The sequence below is a fragment of the Mastigoproctus giganteus genome, chromosome 9, assembly GCF_048544385.1.
Source record: "Mastigoproctus giganteus isolate SK-2022 chromosome 9, ASM4854438v1, whole genome shotgun sequence".
Taxonomy (NCBI): domain Eukaryota; kingdom Metazoa; phylum Arthropoda; class Arachnida; order Uropygi; family Thelyphonidae; genus Mastigoproctus; species Mastigoproctus giganteus.
Window position 1 is genome coordinate 122284880 of NC_143583.1, and position 21198 is coordinate 122306077.

General features: G+C 35.6%; 1 protein-coding gene across 2 annotated transcripts in view; it reads right to left on the reverse strand.

Annotated features, from left to right (window-relative positions):
* Nucleotides 1-1426: 1426 nt before the first annotated feature.
* Nucleotides 1427-21198, reverse strand: part of LOC150080692 (RNA exonuclease 4) — a 120020-nt gene continuing 100248 nt past the window's right edge. For both annotated transcript variants that reach the window (XM_090381218.1, XM_090381217.1), the window contains exons 5-6: nucleotides 20017-20166; nucleotides 1427-1545 (exon numbers count right to left, since the gene is read on the reverse strand). In XM_090381218.1, coding sequence (XP_090237344.1) covers nucleotides 1432-1545; nucleotides 20017-20166 — 264 coding nt within the window. In that variant the 3' untranslated portion in view covers nucleotides 1427-1431. The remainder of the gene's footprint in view (nucleotides 1546-20016; nucleotides 20167-21198) is intronic.

Here is a 21198-nt window from a genome sequence, read left to right on the forward strand (position 1 = left end):
TGAAGCAACATGGCTTATGAGGTACTAACCTTTTAGATAATTTAGCATATCTGCATAAGTGCCTTTTTGTTTTTATTTGTTCATATGTCTGCATGTAATAACTTGACTCCCGGTGGCCTGATTTTCATGAAATTTTTTATATTTCATTTGATTAGAATGACTTGTAGAGTCATACCAAATCACATTAAAATGAGACCAACAGAAATTCATCAATTATTATTATTTTTTTTTTTTGGTTGTAGGTTGTAGCTAAACCACTGGTCATATTAGTGTTGCTAATATACTACGATTGTTTAATTTATTAACTCATAAAACCTGAAATATGCGTTGTATTTCTCTTGCGGTTGATTACAGTATACAGCAGACTCTCGATTTACCGGGATTGAATTAATTGGGAGACTTCAAGACTTCAAATTAAAAAAAAAAAAAAAAAAAAAATCAACAGGAAATCATAAATTCAAGCATAAATAGAACAGGTATAAACAGATGTTTTGCAAGTCATAAATAAGTGACAAGAATCGACATTATAAGTCATGATTGGGAGATTAATGTACCTATTATCCCAGAAAAAAAAAAAAAGAAGAAGAGGAGAACAAATGCTTAGTTTGTTTTAGTGCGTCGTGTGGATAGTTGTGTTCTGTTGCAATGCAAAAAGAGAAATTTTGTAGTCAGAAATGTCGAAATTTTTTTATCGTAATTTTTTTTTTTTTTTTTTTACGTTAGAAATCGCGAAAATGATGGATAAACAAAAGAGAGTTGTGCTTTCAATTGAACAAAAACTTGAAATTATTCAAAAGTTAGAAAATGGTGCATCAGTCAAATCTTTAATGAACCATTAAAATGTTGGTGATCAAACCACACGACACGTAAAAAATAAAGGGAACTATTAGTTTTAAATCAACATCGTAAAAAATAAATGGAAGCATTGTATTGAATACACGAGTAGTGCATGGTCAGTTTTTTTGTTTTTTATCTATTGCCATATTTTTTACGTATGGCTGCTAAACATTTTTTGATATTTTTGGATTAACCAGGATTTTTTTTTTTAACTATCTATCCCAGAAAATCGAGTGTCTACTGTATTACAAAAATTGGAGTGAACATTAAACTGTAAGGTATGTCTAGTGAAATGAAAATTATAGCAGAAAAAGAAATTTCAATTAATTTAAGATAAAAATCTAATGTGCTTGATATGTACATGCTTTATTTTTAATCTTTCCACTTCTTGTGCCCTGTGCATAACCTGCTAATACCAAAAATTTTTGAGATTTTTATCAGTTATTTATATATTGACATTAATGTAAAATCAGTGCATGTTTTTGAAGTGTTAGATGAAAAGGAAGAGATTGAATTCTTACCTCAACATCTTTCTAAATGAAAGCAGAAAAATCATTTTAACAGAGCATTTTTAAATGATTTCTGACTACAATTTTAGTCAGGCTTTTCATTTTTATTCTGGTGCTTGGAAAATTTTACATGTATATGCCTTTCCCACTGTCTGCAATACATATTGTATAAACTCATAGCAGCTTGGGCATCTTGAACCTAAAAATAAATGTACTATTATATACATGAATCAAAAATTAAATACAGTTGATCCTGGTTATTTGGGACACATCGGGACTTGTGCATTTTGGCCCGATTAAGCGGCTGCCCCAATTATCCAAAGTTTCACGTAAAAAAAGTTAAAAATACAATGGACCCCCGATTTACAACTGGTTCACTGTACAAACAAATCACATTACGATGGAGTCACCATAGTAAAGTACTGTTCACTATATGATATGTAGTAAGCACCGGTCATTGTGATCACGTTTGTGAATTGAATTTTAATTCCATTAAACAGCGATTCTAATTAGTGACAATAGGAGGAATATTATCTACAGGCTATAAAAGTAAAGATATATTAAGTACAAATTTACCCTTTATTACCTTACCAATTAAAAAATTAAATGATACGTGATAATTGGAATAATTAATACGTACTGTAATATGTACATACTAACTAGTTTACATTTCTGTTCACTGACATTTGTGGGTGGGGATTAAAATTTAAAACAGTAAAAAGATAAGCAATCAATAAACAAAGAACACGGTACACACAAATTGCAAGTAACACGATACGTGCAGGTGAGAACGGAGTAACAAGTTACGAAGCTTTAAAAATAGGAATGAAGAGAAGATTCTGAAAATTAATTTTTTTATATGATTGAAAATTCTATGGAAGTGTAAACACATTTCACCATAATAACCCACAGAATTCCAGCTGTCAGTATTATCGCAAATTCAATAAGATCGAGTTTACTATCCGTTTATGATAGATTGCACTAACAGAAAAGCCCAATAAACAGGTGACTGCTAATTGTTTTTATTGTTGTGACCTCCAGAAATCTGACCGAACTACATGGTGTGGCCAGAGACAATTGTAGGGTAATCTCCAGTACTACGGTCTCCTGCCCTGATTAACACGGCATGTTGTTCCAATTAAGCGAAGTAAACCCTGGCTATTTTCTCGATTGGGTTCTGTTTTTTAAGATTTTCCCCAAATATACGGCTGCCCCAATTAACCGGTGTCCCAAATAACCAGAATCCACTGTATATTAAGAATATATTATTAATTTTTAAAAAATTATATAATAAAAATAATAAATCTAAATGCTCCTATTTCAAACATGAATAATGCATTCTTAGAAAAGCTTGCACTATTCAATTTTCCCATGTAAGCAAAATATTATAATGGGCTGTGTTCCCAATGGTGCTAAAGCAAAAAAAAAAAAAAGGCATATTTTTGACCAGCAAATGGACTTAAAGAAATATCAGTATAACTGAAGTTTTTGCAGGCAACCAATATATATTTTTTAAACTGAAATTTCATTATAGTGAAATCATTGCAACATAATTATAACTAAAGAAACGTTACCATGAATGAGTGCTCACTTCTTAAAAAAAGTCCACAATTTTTTCTGCACTGTCGATTTCAACATGGTTTTTCCATAAATTCCTGAACAATGCTGAAAATTCCAACATGCTGTCTGGAATGTCTTTCTGTATCATTAAGATATGCTGAAGATTTTGTGATATATTTGGTTGCATAGAATACTGTAACTATCCTTGTATTTTTCCTCATTTTTTACCAGTCCCCTCTCAATCCAAACACAATACTGTCCTCAGTAACGTGTTTGGATTACTGATTGAGAGGGGACTGGTAAATTCAGTCACTTCCTGAACAATGATGGCATCATCATCCACACCCATATAACTGTTCAATAACTTTCTGAAAGAACATTAAACATTTGCCATAAATTCTGCGCACTGTTCACTATATATGAATCATCTTCCAGAGAGTACTGCTGAATGATAACCTTCAACTGCTCCTCTCTCCACAACAATGTAACATCTTTTAGAGCATTACTTCCTTTGCCGGAACTATTTTATGAAAGATGCTGTACTGTTTTCTAAATCTGTGCAACCAACCTGCACCAGCTTTAAATTCAATTAGGCCAAATTCACATTTGCCTGCACATCAAGGGACCATTCACAGTAATATTCTTGAACCTTGTGTCCAAAAAATACACTGTCCTACTACTTGTGAGATGGCAGAGGTATAAATTCTATTGCCAGCAGCTGATGAAGATGGATATAGCAGGGAGGATGATTCCAACTTGGAGATTTGATAGAAGCCTGCACCAAGCCAGTGACCACAAGAAGGGTGAAAATGACTATCTGTATTTCCTGAACTTATTAGCACTACAGAACTGGAGGAAATCTGTGCTTCAAGAAATGAATGTTGTTTAGTTTTTAGGCTTTTCTCTAAGTCAATGCCTTTAAACAATAGGTTCTTTACTTCTAGATATAGATTTTATTTTTGTCGACTAGAGAATAGTTCTTATTTTGTGGTATATGGAGTTTTAAGTAGTTTCCTGTAATTTGGTTTTAACATCTGTAAAGTTATCCCGCATCTTGGGGTGATCTTTGAGAAGTTACCCCATTCAGAAAATGATTGTCCGGCAGCAGCAGCAGAACACCACTCTTGATCTATTCATGAAACTGCATATCCTGATTCAGTTTCTTATATTAAGATGTTGAGCAGTGGGATGTGAGTTAAGATGTTTTTTTGACTGGGATGATGATTTAACAGCATCTGATAGCATTGCATTAAAGGAGTGGGGGGGCAAGGGTATCCTGCATGGTTTTCTGTTTCTAACACTAAGAAGGTAAAAAGCTTCTTAGGATTTTGGAAAAGTTGATTTGCCAAGATCTAGCCAGTGCAGCCACTTTGGTTTACCTGAAAATGGTTTTCTTCTCTACAGAAGAAAACCGCTTGATCTCAGCTGAAGCTGACACTGTAGGATACAACATTGGACATCGTCTTCAGAACAATCTTTCAGGTTGTTCAGAATATGATGTCCAGTGTCATTTGAGTGATCTTTGGAAAGGAGAATCGTGAAATGTGTGTGTGTGTGTGTGTGTGTGTAAAGACAGGAGATTATACTTGTTTTAGTGTCATCGACTATATTATATTTAACATGAAGTCTTCATATTAAATATATACTGTAATATGAATTGTGATCCTATATATTAGGATCACAAAGAGCAGAAGGGCATTTCTCCCACAAGAATGGAATCAAGATATTTTTGCTAAAAGGACAAAAAGGTTAAGTGATACTGTAAGACTATATAATTACTGTGTGCCTTACAGTAATTATATAGTACATACTTGTAAATAATAATTTAATAATTTTATGCATACACTTTTAGCATATAATTGTTATCTGCATTTCTTGGTGGTTTTTTTTTTTTTTTTTGAGTTTTTGGTATGCTTATTCCAAATTAGTTTTTGCATAATATCAGTGAAAGAAAAGTAAATATGTATTAATGCTATATCGGATTTATTTATAATGTTTAACTTTTGTACAGAATCAAGTATTAATTTTTGTTACAAGTAAATAAGCTAAAAAAAAAAAAAAATCATAAATTAAAACATGATCACCCTCTTTGGGTTAATCAAAAAAATTTCCATAAAAAATATACATTTGAACAATATTGTCTTTCTTGGTCAGTGTGATCATTGCAATAACTGAGAACGAGATATAGTTGGCCACCATAGCCGCCTCATTCCACATTCCTTAGTATCTCTTATTATTCTCTACTTGATATGTCCTGGTGGAATATCTCTCTCTCTCTCTCTCAGCCCCCCCCCCCATTCTTGGTCTGAAAATCTGGGTGTGAGTTAAAGTAATAAAGCTTGATTGACATTCTGCATCACACTTTCCCATGATTTTCAATCAACTTGTTAAGTAGTTATTTATCACAAGATTAATCGATCGCTAGGTTTTGCTCAGCATCAGTCATTTTGTCTATCAGTTTTGGGGATCAATAAATATGCAATCTTTCACTTTTGCATCAGACAATTTTGGAAACATTGTATACACTTGAAGGTGCCACCATGAGGCTCCAGTGCTTTAACAAATTGTTTGACCAGGCCCAGCTATATATGGAGTGTAGAAGCAAGACTTGTGTCTTTGAACTGAGGGTTGTTTACTACATTTTATGTACCAGGCTGAAACTCAATTCAGGCAGACCATTCTCTTCTGTAGTGCTGATCTACTACCCTGCTGTCCAAGAGACAGAGAAGGCAAAGGAACTTAGTAAAACCACAAGGAATCCCAGCATCTTGAAGATCCCAAAAGCATCCCATTTATACTGGTCATATTTGATTTCTCTAACATGCTTCACACTTCTGTAGTCTTCTTTAAATATGAACAGAGACAACAACAGCTTTCAGACTTTTACTTGAACTGTCTATGAATTCAGACATTCTTCTGGATTGTAACTATTACTAATTTCTTCATAAAGCCCACTTAAATAAAATAATTCTGCAACAGTGTAAAACGGTGTATAAGTGATGTGATTCTATTTATGGAAATCTTTCAGCTGGGATCCAGCAGATTCCTCTCTTTTAAGTAAGATGTCACAAGCTCTGCAGAAGGTTTGGTTGGGTTCAAGTCCCTCATACTCAGTAATTTAATTCTTGCTGATTATGGAAATTGTGGGCATTACTGAACAGGCTTCTGACATGTAATCCCAATTATCCTATTCACTAGATTCACTATCCAATTCTGAGGAATATTTTCTGGAAGATAGACTATGAATAATGGTCTTCATTTTGTGGCACTGCAGTAAAAGAGGATGGCATTCAGATACACTTCAGCTTTTCTCTCCACAGATTTTACATTTTGATATATTATATCCACCATATGAAAAATCAGTTATCTTGATGATTTGTGGACTCTACACAAAAATACAGCAAAATGTATGCATGACTACCATGTATGCATTCAAGATATTAAACATATCTTGAATGCTGACATGCTACTTCCACAGCAGAAATGAGGTGCCCACAAAATGTCTTGGTCATCCACAGGCATTCCAAAAGAGACTTCACATGCACTATAAAACTTGGTGCCACTAACAACATTATGCTTCGCCTGTTTCATATCTATATAATATGTGCAAACGTAGCAAGAACAAGTCTGGAGATAACTTACGACTTCCGGAACCTTGACTTATTTAAACCCAATTTTATAACCAGGACAATGACTTTCTGAACATAATCTGATCTAGTTAACAACACAGCACATCATGAAGGGTAAGGCAAAAAATCCCAGTCCTCATATAAAGAACCAAAGCTTCCAATTCATGATGGACACACTGGATGAACAAGTTGTAATGTAGTTGCCACCTTAAATCATATCTCTGTGGCAACTTACTCAGGAAGGAGGGACAGAGTGAGGTATCTCTCATAGGCAAGTGGGTAAGGGAAAGATTCGGCAGCAAGACAGTAAAGACAAACGTTCACATTGCTCCTTCATAATATCTCGTTACTTAAATTTAGAACAAATTCTGAGACATCATTACAAGCACCACTTTGCCTGTAAATGCCATAAACATTAAAAAAGACAATTGAAAGGAGTAGTTTAGTAATTATAGGGCAGGACATCTAAACATCACTCCTATATGTATTGTTTAATGGAGCATAGCCCAACTCTGATTCAGTTGCTAACAGGGATGTAAAAGATTGTCATGGTTATAGAAGAACTGTCACAAAGTGGATATCTTTCTTCCCTCATAGTATCCTATGTTGTACGAGAGTACAACATAGAATACTACGGGACTTCATAGGAGATCCTATACTATGAGACTTCATAGGATACTACGGGACTTCAGTTCCCCACTTCAACCATAACCAGGATCTAACACTCATAGCTTACATTCCCTACTATCCAGGTATCTATGATCATCTCGATAGGGAGTTGCATCACTGCTATACAGGTTATGTGCAGCTTTTTGGCAGGAAGTTACGGTCATTTTGTTAAAGCATGAGGGGCTATTTGCCAGCCAAACTTTGCTCATTCCACTACTGCAGAGTATTATTGGTGTAAGATTATTAATTAATTGTAACATACGCTCTAACAAAGATCTTAGAATGTGCAAAATTTATCACTGCTTTTCATTAGAGGCAATGAAAATGGGAAGCATAACATAACTCACACCCTTTTATGGAGGCAGTTATTTTACATGAGGAGCAATGGCAAATTCCTTAGTTAAACATGTGCTATACTCTTTCAAAGTCTGGTGTTTTCTGTTTCTTTTCCCCATTGTTATTCCTCATCACCAGCTGCATTTGGTTATAATTTTTTACTTTTCCTTTTTATATTTATCTTTCCTGATTCACAATGGTTCATCTTCATTACCTATCTCTGTCACGTGTTTTTAGAATACATATTTCTCATGTTATATAAAGACTGTATGCCATGCAGCTTTTCTTAGGGTCATCAAAAAGCATACCACTCCAAGTTTTTCTTTTTGTGTGTGTGTTTTAATTCTATGTTCATGATTGCTTTTAACCCTATAAGTTCTCAGTTATATTTTTCTAATAAAAGTTTTATTCTTCTGTAGTTGTTAGCCATAATAATAAATTTTATATTATGCTTACTCTCAATGCCAAAGCCTTTTGTGTAACAATCTACCATTTTAGATTACATATATCTCACATTATATAATGACCGTATGCCACACTGCTTTTTTTAAGTTGACCAAGGAGCATGTGACTCCAAAATCTTTCTTTATGAGTGTGCATGTTTCATTACTTTTATTTAATGTTCATGTTCCTACTGCATTTATGCTGGTATCCTATAAGTTCTGTTATATTTTTCTGTATATTATTCTAAAAAAAGTTTTATTCCTCTGTATTGACCAGCTGTTAAAAGAAATTTTATATTATGCTTACTCCCAATGCACAGAGCCTTTTCTGTAAAAATCTGCCATACCATAAGGTTGCTCAAGTACAGCCATCACTGGGGATTTACCAACAGGCTATCAATCATATTTGTGCCTGCTAGCTGACAATAGACCTGTTTCCCACCATTGCCATGACAAAGTTTTGAAAGCAATGTCTGGTCATTAGATGCAATGGCAATGAGTTTTCCCTTCTGGGACTGCTTTGGCTTTTTGCCTTACAAACTGGGGGGGGGGGGGACTAGTGTAAATATGAAATTTTCGGATACTGCTCAAGTAGGTCGGTTATTAATAATACACAGTTCTGAATCTCCCTCATCAGTATAGAAATTTATGACTAAATATCCTAAGTATGAGGAGAAGCCTTTGTTCAACATCTTTACTGGCTGCATTTAGTTGTCACTGTTTTCTTCCTTCCATTTTTTACCTTTTTTATATTTATCTTTCCTGATTCAAAATGGTTCATCTTCATTACCTATCTGTGTCGTGTTTTTCGATTACATATATCTTATGTTATACAGGGGGTCACCGCAGTTATGAGGATTTGAAAATTAAAGAATTAAAAGCTTTTTCCATTGAGAAAATTGACCAAGCACTTGAATATTTTTTTGGGAGAACAATCTTCTTCATGATCGTGTAACAAATGTTAAGCGCAAAGTTAAAGACATAACTGCTAAGACAAAATGCTAAATTTTCTAAATGCTAAGACACAAATTTATCTGAAAAATAAGACAAAAAAAAAAACCACAAATAACTCTGGATTCATTCTTTATTCGTACAACTGAAAAAACGTGTAACTTCAATAAAATTTATTTAACCTTACATTGTGTAACATATAATAAAAATGTCTAATAAAATAATTTTCTCATTTTTCAGTTCCTTCATCCATTTTTTATTATGTACAAGTACAGTGCATGATAAACATTATATATAAAATATATTATTATATATAATATCGGTGTAGATTAAAGTGACCAGATCCTTAGCATTCCAATGTGGGACATCTAGGGGGGATTTTTTCAACCCCCCTAAAACAATATACACAAATATTTTTAAATTTTTTTATATATAAAAATATTCACAAACAAAATATAATTAAATAGATTGACTTCTTTGAACTAAGTTTACAAATTAAAATCTCAAACTTCATAAAAAAAAGAAAAAAAAAAAAAAGAGCTTATACAGGTAAGTTCTCCACTTTACAAGTTAATTCATTCCTAGCACACGCTCGTTGTTGTTGTTGTTATTTGGTTTTTAGGAGCATTAGCAACTAAGGCCACATTGCTCCATTCCCTGACCTTTCCGCATCCTCCGTATTTGGTGGTCACGGGCGTGAACCCCGGTCTATTAAAGAAGAGAGTGTTACGCACTGCTGCTCCTGCCCACCTGGCTATGGAGGCGCACGCTCATAAAGCGGGAATTTATTTCCCATAGACATAAGGTTAAAAATAGGGGTTATCTTCTCAACAATGAAATTAGTTATCCAAAGAAATGAAAATGTATTCTGTAAAATCAAATAAATTATAATAATAGAGAAATTATTTATGACTTACAGATGTTAAAGAATGTTTATTCTTCATCATCATCGACTAAATGCACACTCGCTGATCACTCACTATTGGCTCGGCACTCCTTGGTTTGTTGCACAAGGTGTCGTCTTGTTCAGAAATTTTTCAAGAGGCGTTTGTTTCCAAGATAATCTCTTTTAATTATAAATTTCACAATTGCATGCATAAGCATTTTTTAACGGGGCACACACAAATTGCAACTAACACGATTCGCGTGGAGTAACAAGTTTACGAAGCTTAAAAAAAAGGAATGAAGAGAAGATTCCGAAAATTTATTTATGTTTTTTATACGATTGAAGATTTCAGTAGAGGGGAAACTCATTTCACCATAATAACGTAAAAAACCACACAATTTCAGATATCGGTATTTTTGCTAATGCAAAAAGATCGAGTTTACTACCCGTTTATAACTGCTTGCAGTAACAGAAAAGCCCAATAAACTGGAAAGCGCAAATTGCTTTTATTGTTTTATGGTCGTGACCTCCAGAAATGTGCTTTAGAAAAATATCACGAAGGCATTTAAAATTGATTCTTATAAGGGAACATATGATAATGATGAAAGGGTAGTGCACCTTAAAAGGTCACGCTCGTGACCTTAAAAATGACATTTTGGAGAGATAAATAGCTTAGTTATACAGCGAAAATTTCAACTTCCAAGATCTTGAAACGAATTACCAAAAAAGACAATGTGTTACTGGGTTCACATTATGATATTTTAACGATACGATGGTGTCTCTAGAACTGATTAATATCGTAAAACGGGGTATACTGTATTGTATTGCTACGCACGTGGTTCGGAATGAGGTATTTATGAATGTTTAACATTAATTTTTTGCAATTAATGTTCATATTTTCGATTTTGTTGATACTTGATACTTGGGGGGAAAAAACCTCTTAAACCCGGGAACTCGTAAAGCAAAAACTTGTAAAGTGAGAACTGCCTATATATACACACACATATATATTTTTTTTTTCACAGAAAGGCTGAAATTCAGTATACGGTACCCCTCATGTTACACTATGTAACAAACAGAGAGTTGCATGAAGGATGTAACCTGAGGAAAATAATTCTAATTAGAAGGGGAAAAAAAAACATTTATTAGAGGGGTCATGTTTTTAATCGATATTCATTTTATTTGTTTAGTGAAAAAAGGTTAGGTTTTTTTTCTGTGAAATAATAATGGCAGCCATAATAGCCTCAAAGAAGGAAGAACCTGCACACCCTCACCCACCTCATCATGGATGATATCAAGCTCTACACAGCAACCGAGAAGCAACTCCAGCAACTACTCTGATCCCATAGAATTCAGCAATGATATTAGGATGGAATTTGGTCTGGACAAATGCAATACCCACGGATTGCACCAGAGAAAATTAGTCAACCGAAACTACCAGCTACAGACTGGTAAAGAGATTGAAGCTATGACAGAGGGAGAGGCCTACAAATACCTGGGGATGATGCAGGCTCAGCAGTTACAGCACAAGGAAATTAAGGCCTGCCTGACCGAAAATTACCATCAGAGACTCAGAAGCCTGCTGAACCATGACAGAGGGAGAGGCCTACAAATAGTTGGGGATGATTCAGGCTCAGCAGTTATAGCACAAGGAAATTATGGCCTGCCTGACTGAAAATTACCATCGGAGACTCAGAAGCCTGCTGAAAGCAAAGTGGAACAGAGGGAACACAGTTAAAGCCATAAACACCTATGCAGTCCCAGTGTTAACATACTCCTTCAGGGTCAGAGATTGGACTAACACTGAGCTGGAGGATATCATGAGAAAGACAAGGACGATGGTAACCAAGAGCTACCAACACCACCTGAAATCAGCCGTGGAGAGACTGACAATTGCTTGGAAAGAAGGAGGAAGGGGCCTGATAGGCCTCATCGAGCAACAGAAAACAGTGATTGCTAACCTGAAGGATTACTTCCAGAAATACACAGCAGCACTCCACCAGGCCATAAGGAAGATAGACAAGCAGTATACCCACTCAACCTAAGCAAGGAGTCCCCTCCCATCCAGAAGGCACAAACGAAGCTAGAAAGATGGGCAAAGAAGACACTACAATGGCCTCCATTAAGATCGCATAGATAAAACTGCTTCCGATGCATGGCTCACGAGAGGGACGCTCTTCCCCAAAACTGAAGGATTTATGCTCGCCATCCAAGACCAGGTAATCAACACCAGAAACTATAGAAAATACATTGCCAAGGAGCCCGGAGTGTCAGATGACACATGCCGATGGCCTCAGAAACGATTGAAAACATCACCACGGGATTTAAGGTGATCACCCAGACTCAAGGATTCAAGGTTATCACTGCGAGTACACTCGTAGACGTGACCAGGTAGCCAGGGATAATACATCAGAAGCTAGCAAGGAAATAACAGTTAATCAACAAAAGTGTACTGTACTATAAGTATGAACCCACAAGCTGTACCGGAACCGCGCCATAATAATGGATAAGATAATACCACAGACAAGTCCGCACAACAGACCAGACATAACTCTTGTGGACAAGAAGGAAAAGGCTTCCTATCTGATTGACATAGCGGTACCCAACACTGGCAACCTGCAGAAAACCCATGGGGAAAAAAATCAGGAAGTACACGAACCTAAGACAGGAGATCAAAGAGATGTTGCATATGGAACAAGTAAGACCATCCCGATTATCGTGTCAACCACCGGTACGGTGCCAAAGATCCTACATAACAGCCTAACAGCAATAGGTCTCCCGGTGAACACCTACAAGGAACTCCAGAAAGTCACAATCCTGAACACCTGTAGGATAGTCAGAGTTCTTCGACCAACAGTAAAACCAAAAGTAATACCCATCACAAGGTGGAACCCCCAATCAGTGAGAAATAATATAAAAGAGCAGCAATAATAATAATAATAATACACCATACTTCTTTTAACAATAAAAAAGAGAGAAATTAAATATGAAAGAGGATTGTTGTTGGCACGCGGGGTGCACCAACAACATTGGGCAATTGTTGTTGGTGCACGCTGCGTGCCAACAACAATTGCCCGATCTGGCCTAGTGAATGACTGAGCACTCGCGCTCATGTATGCGCTCTCCCAGTCATCTGATCACGTACAGCATATTTAGTATGATTTATTCCATTTCTAACAATTTATGTCACGTTTGCATTTCTGTATATACTTGCTGAAGAAGGAGTTCGTTACTCCGAAAGCTACTTGTCGTATTAAAACTTATTAAATTTAGTTATTTACTGCTTCCACTGAATCTGCAATATTCTCTTCTTCTATATTAAATTATTTTTCCATTGAGTGAGCTTTTCTTAATAATTCTTCATTATTTGCTATTTCTTTGTAAATTTTTCACAAGAATTAGCAAAATTTCACTTAACTTGTGGTATTGGTTTCAGCATTTCTACAGTTAGTTGTGTTTTTGTTGACATCCACAACTTATTTACTATTGGAAAAACTCTTTCCGTTGCACCATTGGTTCCTGGCAAACATAATGCAAATGATTTGCATTATGTTTGCCATTAAGTATGGAGGTTACGTGTCCAATTCGGGACAGTTTGCAATGCGGGGCAAACAACTGAAATCTGGGACATCTGGTCACTTTAGTGTAGATACACCATATGTATTCATCCTTCACAACGAGTTGCCAGTGTAATGCACTACCTCGAATAACTAATGCTTCACTTGCAATACCAGGGTACCTGCCCACCCACCGATGAAAAGCCAACTAACTTTGGAACGGTGCCGTTTGGGTGGTGGTGCCCACTGAGAATAAGTAACAAGTATTCTCTATTAGTGAAGCGTTACTTATTCAAGGATAATGCAATACTTGGACAACTCATTGTGAAGGATCAGCACAATATGAGATACAGATGAAATAAAACTAAATGCCTAGTTGCATTTAGTTTTATTTAAGTAATAAACATTATGAAAATTGTTCCCCGTTTTAAATGGAATTTTCTGGAACCAATTATCCTCGGATAATGAGGATCCCCTGTATAAGGACTGTACGCCACACCGCTTTTCTTAAAGTTCATCAAGGAACATACCACTCCAAAAGCTTCTTTGTGTGTGTGTGTGTGTGTGTGTGTGTGTGTGTGTGTGTGTGTGTGTGTGTGTGTGTGTGTGTGTGTGTGTGTTTTCTTTTATGTACATGTTCTTAATGCTTTTAACCCTATAGGTTAAAAGGGTGCCAAGTTGGATGAATAGTGAAGTTGCCACATTACTTGAGCAGAAAAAGGTGGCATGGAAAGGTTACAGAGCAATAAAAAGTACTGAAGCCTATAACAGCTACAAGGTAATGTGTAATAGAGCCACAGAAAAGGTTCGACAGGCAAAGGCAGTTTATGAGAAATCACTAGCAAACAGAGCAAAGGGGGGGGGAGATAAAGAATTCTTCACATATATAAATGCCAAGAAGAGCAGGACAAACCAGATCGGACCTTTACGTAAGGGAAAGGGGGTAGTAATAAATACACCAGCTGCCGTTGCAGATGACCTCAACGGTTATTTTGCATCGATATTTACAAATGAAAAGCCTTTTGTGGCAATGGGAAATTGTGGGAGCGAAGTTGAAAAATATGTAATTAATGATACTGAAATTTCGCAAGATTATTTAATGAAAAAACTTTCGAGCCTACAAACCAGTAAGGCTCCTGGAGTTGATGGAATATACCCTATAATCTTAAGGGAGGCGGCAAGCGAGTGCATTGAACCATTGAGGCTAATTATGCGAGCATCACTAGACTCTGGGGAGATTCCCTTGAATTGGAAAAGTGCAAATGTATCTCCCATACATAAGGGTGGCTCTAAAAGTGAAGTTGGAAATTATCGACCTGTCAGTCTGACTTCAGTAGTAGGGAAAAATCATGGAGGCAATGATCAAGGGTGGAATTCTGGATCATTTGGATCGAATTGAAATTCTCAAGGATACTCAGCATGGATTTGTAAAGGGAAAATCATGTTTAACAAATCTGGTTCGCTATTTCGAAAGAGTCACTTACGAGCTGGATTTAGGGAATAATTTCGACATTGTTTATTTAGATTTCAGCAAAGCTTTGACTCAGTCCCACATGAGCGGTTGCTTTATAAGCTGGAACAGGTTGGAATCACTGGGAAAATCCTTAGATGGATAGAAGGATGGCTTCAGGGCAGGAGGCAGAGGGTTGTGATAAATGGCTATTTCTCAGATAAATGGGTTGATGTAAGAAGTGGGGTTCCCCAAGGATCAGTATTAGGACCACTGTTGTTTTTAATTTTCATAAACGACATTGATGAAGGGATAGAGGGCGTGATGTCTAAATTTGCAGATGATGTTAAAATTGGTAGAGTAGTTAATGATCACTGTCAAGCTGAGCTTCTTCAGAGAGACCTAGATAGACTTCAGGAATGGTCAGAAAAATGGCAGCTATGCTTTAATCCAACAAAGTGTAAGGTATTACACCTGGGAAACAGTAATCCCAAAATAACTTATTCACTTGGTGGAGTTCAACTAAACCCAGTACTGGAGGAAAGGGACTTGGGTGTTACGATACGGTCAGACATGAAATTCTCTGAGCATTGTAAACAGGTGTTGCAAGAAAGGCCCATGGTGTCCTATCGATGATCTATCGAACTTTTGCAAGTAGAGATAGGGAAGTGATAATCCCATTATATAAGGCTTATGTTAGACCACACTTGGAATACTGTGTTCAAGTATGGAGACCACACCTAAAGAAAGACATTGAGCTTCTTGAAAGGGTGCAAAGACGGGTAACTCGCCTGGTGAGATCGGCAAAAGGGCGTCCTTATGAAGAAAGACTTCGAATATGTGGGTTGCAGAGTTTGGAAACTAGACACCTTAGAGGAGATTTGATTGAGGTGTTTAAGGCTCTGAGAGGCATCAGTAAAATGAATGACAACGAAATTTTCAAGATTATAAATGATGCTAGAACTAGGGGACATAAATTCAAGTTACGGGGGGAAATGTTTAGATTGGACTGCAGGAAGTTTTATTTTAGCCAGCAAGTTATAAATTACTGGAATAAGTTGCCTTCATGGGTGGTAGAGGCCGACAGTTTGGGGAAATTCAAAGGTCATCTGGATAGTACTTTCGAGTAAGGGAAGCGCATAGGATGATAGATTTAATTTCCTTTTTTTTTTTTTTTTTTTTTATTAATTATTATTATTTAGTTATTTATTTATTATTATTATTTTTTTGGCTGGTACAGCATAAGCCATAGGCTTTCTTGCACCATGCGGCCGTTACTAATACTAAAAGTTCTAAGTTATATTTTTCTATATGTTATTTTAATATAAGTTTTATTCTTCTGTATTTGTCAGCTGTGATAAGAAATTTTATTAATATAAAATTATGCTACAAATGCAAAAGCTTTTTCTGTAAAAATCTACCATTTTAGATTACATATTTCTCATGTTATATAATGATCATATGCCACACTGCCTTTTCTGTTGCAATTATAAAAGCCTTTTCTGTAACAATCCACCTTACCATAATGTTGCTGTTCTCAAGTACAGTCATCACTAGGGATTTACTGTTAGGTTATCTATCATATTTATGCTTGCTAGCTGACAATGGATCTGTTTCCCACCATTGCTATGACAAATTTTCAAAAGCAATTTCTGGTCAACCCTTACAAACCAGGAGAGATGGTGGGGGGGAGGACCCAAAAAACTAATACAAAAATGGAATTTTGAGATACTATCTAGGTAGGTCAGGTTATTGCTATAGTCTACTAGTGCCACTCACCACCTTTATAAGTGTTCAAATAATATACAATTCTAAATCTGCTTCATCAGCACACAGGAATTTATGATAAAAAATCTTAAGTAAAAGGAGAAGCCTTTGTTCAACATGTGGACTCTTCAACAAAAGGGGCACGCCTCATCCGGGCTTAATTGTGGCCAAAATCAGAAAGCAACTCTCGGAGGAGGGGGGGGGGGTAATCTCGGTCTAATGCAGCATCAACAGGCCAAAGCTTGGGAATTAGCTGTTAAAAAAAAAATAATCCTTACAATAGAAAATATAAAATACAATACCTTCATTTCAATACTTGTAGAATTTCTCAGCTCTTAGCCAGTTTGAAACTACTAACTTTAAAATTGCAGGTTGCCAGGGCCACTGCAAGTGGATAAGCAAGGTAAGAGTCACTTATAGGTGGCAGTTCAGGAAGGCGCCGAAAAAAATTGATATATACGAGTCAGACCTCTGTTGAACAAACTTCTTTATAGAGAAATTTGATATTTAACGATTTTTTAATCCCCCCGTGTAATTACATTTATAACAGTTTCAGTGGAATGAAGAAAATTTCCATATAACGAATAGATTACGAGAGACTTTACTGAAAATGCATTGTTCGCGCCTATTGAGTCAATTAGTGCTGCTGCTAAGCATGAATTAAGAGCCAAAGGGATTACCATTCTGCAACTTAGTGTTACTCTTAAAACCCATCCAACTGCTTGTCCCACATACCCAGAAGTTGCATTGATCATCTGATTGGTTTTATACAATCTTTTTCTTCAAGTTCCCTGCCCTCGGGCAGGTTCAGGGCTTCACCGACACCATGCTTCTCTGTCTTGTGCTATACTTTTAATTCCTGCATAATTTCCTCTTACTGTCCAATCCATCATTCCAATTCTCCTTCTCCTAACAGTTCTCTTCCCACACATCTACCTCTCAATCCCTTTTCTCAGCATGCTTTCTCTTCTCAATACATGTCCTACAAAGTTATTTTGTCTCCTTAATTCTTTAAAAATGTTCACTCTTCTACTTTCCGCAAAATCTCATTCTCACTCTGTCCGCCCATTTCACCCTTTCCATTCTCTTCCACACCCACATCTCGAAAGCTTCTAGGTATCTAATCTCCTCTTTCCCAGTGTCCATGTCTCGGAGCCATATAGTACAACAGTCCATATTACTGTTTTCATCATTTGCTTTCTTAATTCCTCTTGAAATTTCTTCTCAATATTTCTTTTCTATTACTAAATGCATCTTTCCCCTTGTAATTCTTGATTTTATTTCTTCCAGACTTTACCCAATTTCTGTCATTATGCTTCCCAAGTATCTGTATCTGTCAACCTGTTCCAATATTATTCCATCTAATGTTGTATTGATCTTCTTCCTGGCCACTCTGAAATTAATATTACCTTGGTTTTACTGCTGTTAATCTTCATATTTTACTCCTTTATTGTGCTATTCAAGATGTCCAAGGAGCTCTGTAATTCTTCATTATTAGCAATCAATATCTAGTCATCTGCAAATCTTATTGTCTATCTTTCCCCTTCCTACTTTTACACCTCCTTTCTGCTCTTCTTTAAACTCTTTCATCAGTGCTTTTGTGTAAAAATCCAATAGTACGGGGCACACAAAACATCCTTGCCCTACAATGGGAAATCACAGAATATTTCATGAAAATAGAACAGAGGAAGCATTCCAAAAAATTCCAGATTCGGCTAATAAAATGGCTACTACCACTAGCATTGTCGCTTTGTTTCCAGAAGTAGGCACTGTAAAGAAAAAGATGTCATTTCAACTTTGAACGTAGAAAGGAAGCTATTCAGGATCCACAACAAAATTTCAAAATTAATTTTTTCTTTCAAATTATGGACACAACAATTTTCTTGTTAACTGAAAGGTTTAGAAATATGAAAGAACATGTAGAAATATTTAAAATATTTTATAATATTTCTGAATTAAAAAAAAAAAAAAAAAAATTGATTATATAACTATTTCTTAAATCTTTGCAAAGATTTACGTAATAAATTAAGTGACATTGATCATAATGAGTCTGATAGTTTGGCATTATTTGAAGAACGGAGTACTTCAAATTTATATTAAAGACAATGTTGCTCCATTTGAAGTGTTACAATATATTTTTAAAAACACTTTTACAGATACTTTTTCAAATGTAGCAGTTGCATTAAACATTTATGTAGATGAGGGGAACAAAGGGGTGCTCTTACCAAGAAACGCTTAGGTTCTGCAAATTGCAGCTTCTGGAGACTAGGCTCCTGCAAGGTGATCTGAATGAGGTGTATAAGGCCTTGAAATGGGTTGAGCAGGCTCAATGTTGATGGGATTCTTCCTCTTGCTCAGATTACGCACTTGCATAAATTCAAATTGAGGAAAGACAGTTGTAGAACAGTTGTTTGGAAATTTGCATTTAGCCAGCAAGTGGTTGAATGAGGCACAAACTTCCATCTGTTGTTGTGGAAGTTGATAGCTTAAATAAATTCAAGCAAGAACTGGACAAACTTTTGGAGCGGATGGGGAAGTGAACGGGAAATGGGTTTTTTTATTATTTTTTTATTTTTTGGCTGATGCTGTATAAGTTTGCTTTCTTGCATCATCATCATATGCCACTATTAATGCTAATACCAATATTTCTGACAATTTTTCCAGTTTCAGTTGGCTCTGGTGAATGGAATTTTTCAAAATTAAAATTAATGAAAAATTATTTACGATTGACAATGTGTCAACAACGACTCTAATTTGGCAATAATTTCAATGGAAAGTGATCATTTGGAATAAATAAACATAAATGAAATAATTAATAAATTTATATCTCTTAAAGCAAGGAAACAACATAGATTTGTATAATTTTTTAACATTATAATTTTCCTTTTATTTTATTATTGTGATAGAGTACAATTACTGTGATTTAGAATTTAAAGTTTATTTCCAGAATTTCAGTATGACTTATTTCTGTTTGTTGTTTCAATATATTATATGTGAGATATGTTGTAATTCTTTTCTTTTTCAATAAATTAATAATAATTATTTACGTCATTTTATTTTTTAATCAATATATTTTGGGGTGACAAATTGGATTTCGCTTACTGGTGGCACATAGGGTTGCAGTGGTCCTGGATGCACAGAATTAAAAGCATGGATAATATCACGCAGAACAAGTTAAAGCGTTAATACTTCAAGAATTGTTGAACTTTGACAAGAATAAGTCTGAAACCGCCAAGTTAAGATCATGCTATACAGGAGTATTTATTACTTATCTATTTCCAGAGATAACAGTAAGAATATCAAAAACACATGAGGATTTTCATTAAAAAAAAAAAAAACTGAAGAAACTAATACAAAACTCTGCCACTAAAAATAATTACTAATTAAATTTAATACATTAAGAAATCCAGCTGACTACTTACAGAACTGTGTTCGCCTTCTTGTACTTTTATTCCTAATAATTGTTCTGCCAACCGTTTCAAAGAAGGTGTAGCTCCACCAACTAACTTCCTAAATGGTTTGTATTTAGCTGTATCTCTAATTCGATAACGTGGATGATCTAAGAATAATACCTATAAAGATAGAATAAAATAACAGACTAACAAAACTTAATAAAAAATAAAATAAACTACATTTATATCGTAGCTGGGAAAATCCATAATGATTTCAACCCTAAAACCGTCTGGGGGGAGACCATCACACACACAACTGTCCTCGATTGGCAGCCTAGTTGACACGACATCATCTACATCTGTCTGGAGACTGCCAGTCACAATTGATTCCAATTGTGACTGGCAATTGTAAGACCACATTTGGAATATTGTGTTCAAGTATGGAGACCTTGTTCAATAAGACGAAAAAGATTAAATTAGTGCAGAGTAAATTGAAAAAAAAAAGACATTGAGCTTCTTGAAAGGATCCAAAGACGGGCAACTTGAATCGAGATCGGTAGAAGGAAGACTACAAGGAAAGACTGATTATGTGGGCTACAGAGCCTGGCAACCAGGCACCTCAGAGGTGACCTGATTGAGGTTTATAAGGCACCAAGAGGGATTAGTAAAATGAATGAAGGTGTCATAAATTCAAATTACAGGGCTTGAGGTTTAGATTAGATTGTAGGAAGTTTTCTTTTAGCCAGCCAGTCATTGATTGCTAAAACAAGCTGCCCTCGCAGGTAGTTGAGTTTGAATAAATTCAAAGGTCAACTAGATTGTGTGAGCAGGGAAGCATATAATTTGGACGTGACTTCACTATCTCTACAGGATAATGTTTGATAAATCATCGATAGGATACCATGAGCTTTCCTGGCTGCCTGTTTACACCATTTGCAAAACTTCATATTTGCCTATATTGTAACTCCCAGATCCCTTTCCTCCTTCAATGCTTTTAATTTGACCCCATCAAGTGTATAATTTATTTGTGGGTTGCTAATCCCAAGTGTAAGACCTTGCATTTAGCAGCATTAAAATATAGCTGCCACTTCTCTGTCAAGCTTTGAAGTGTGTTCAAGATATTCTGAAGGAGTGCTGCTTAGCACTAATCATTAACAACTCTGCCAGTCTTTGTCATATGCAAATTTTGACATCACGCCTTCTATCTCTTCA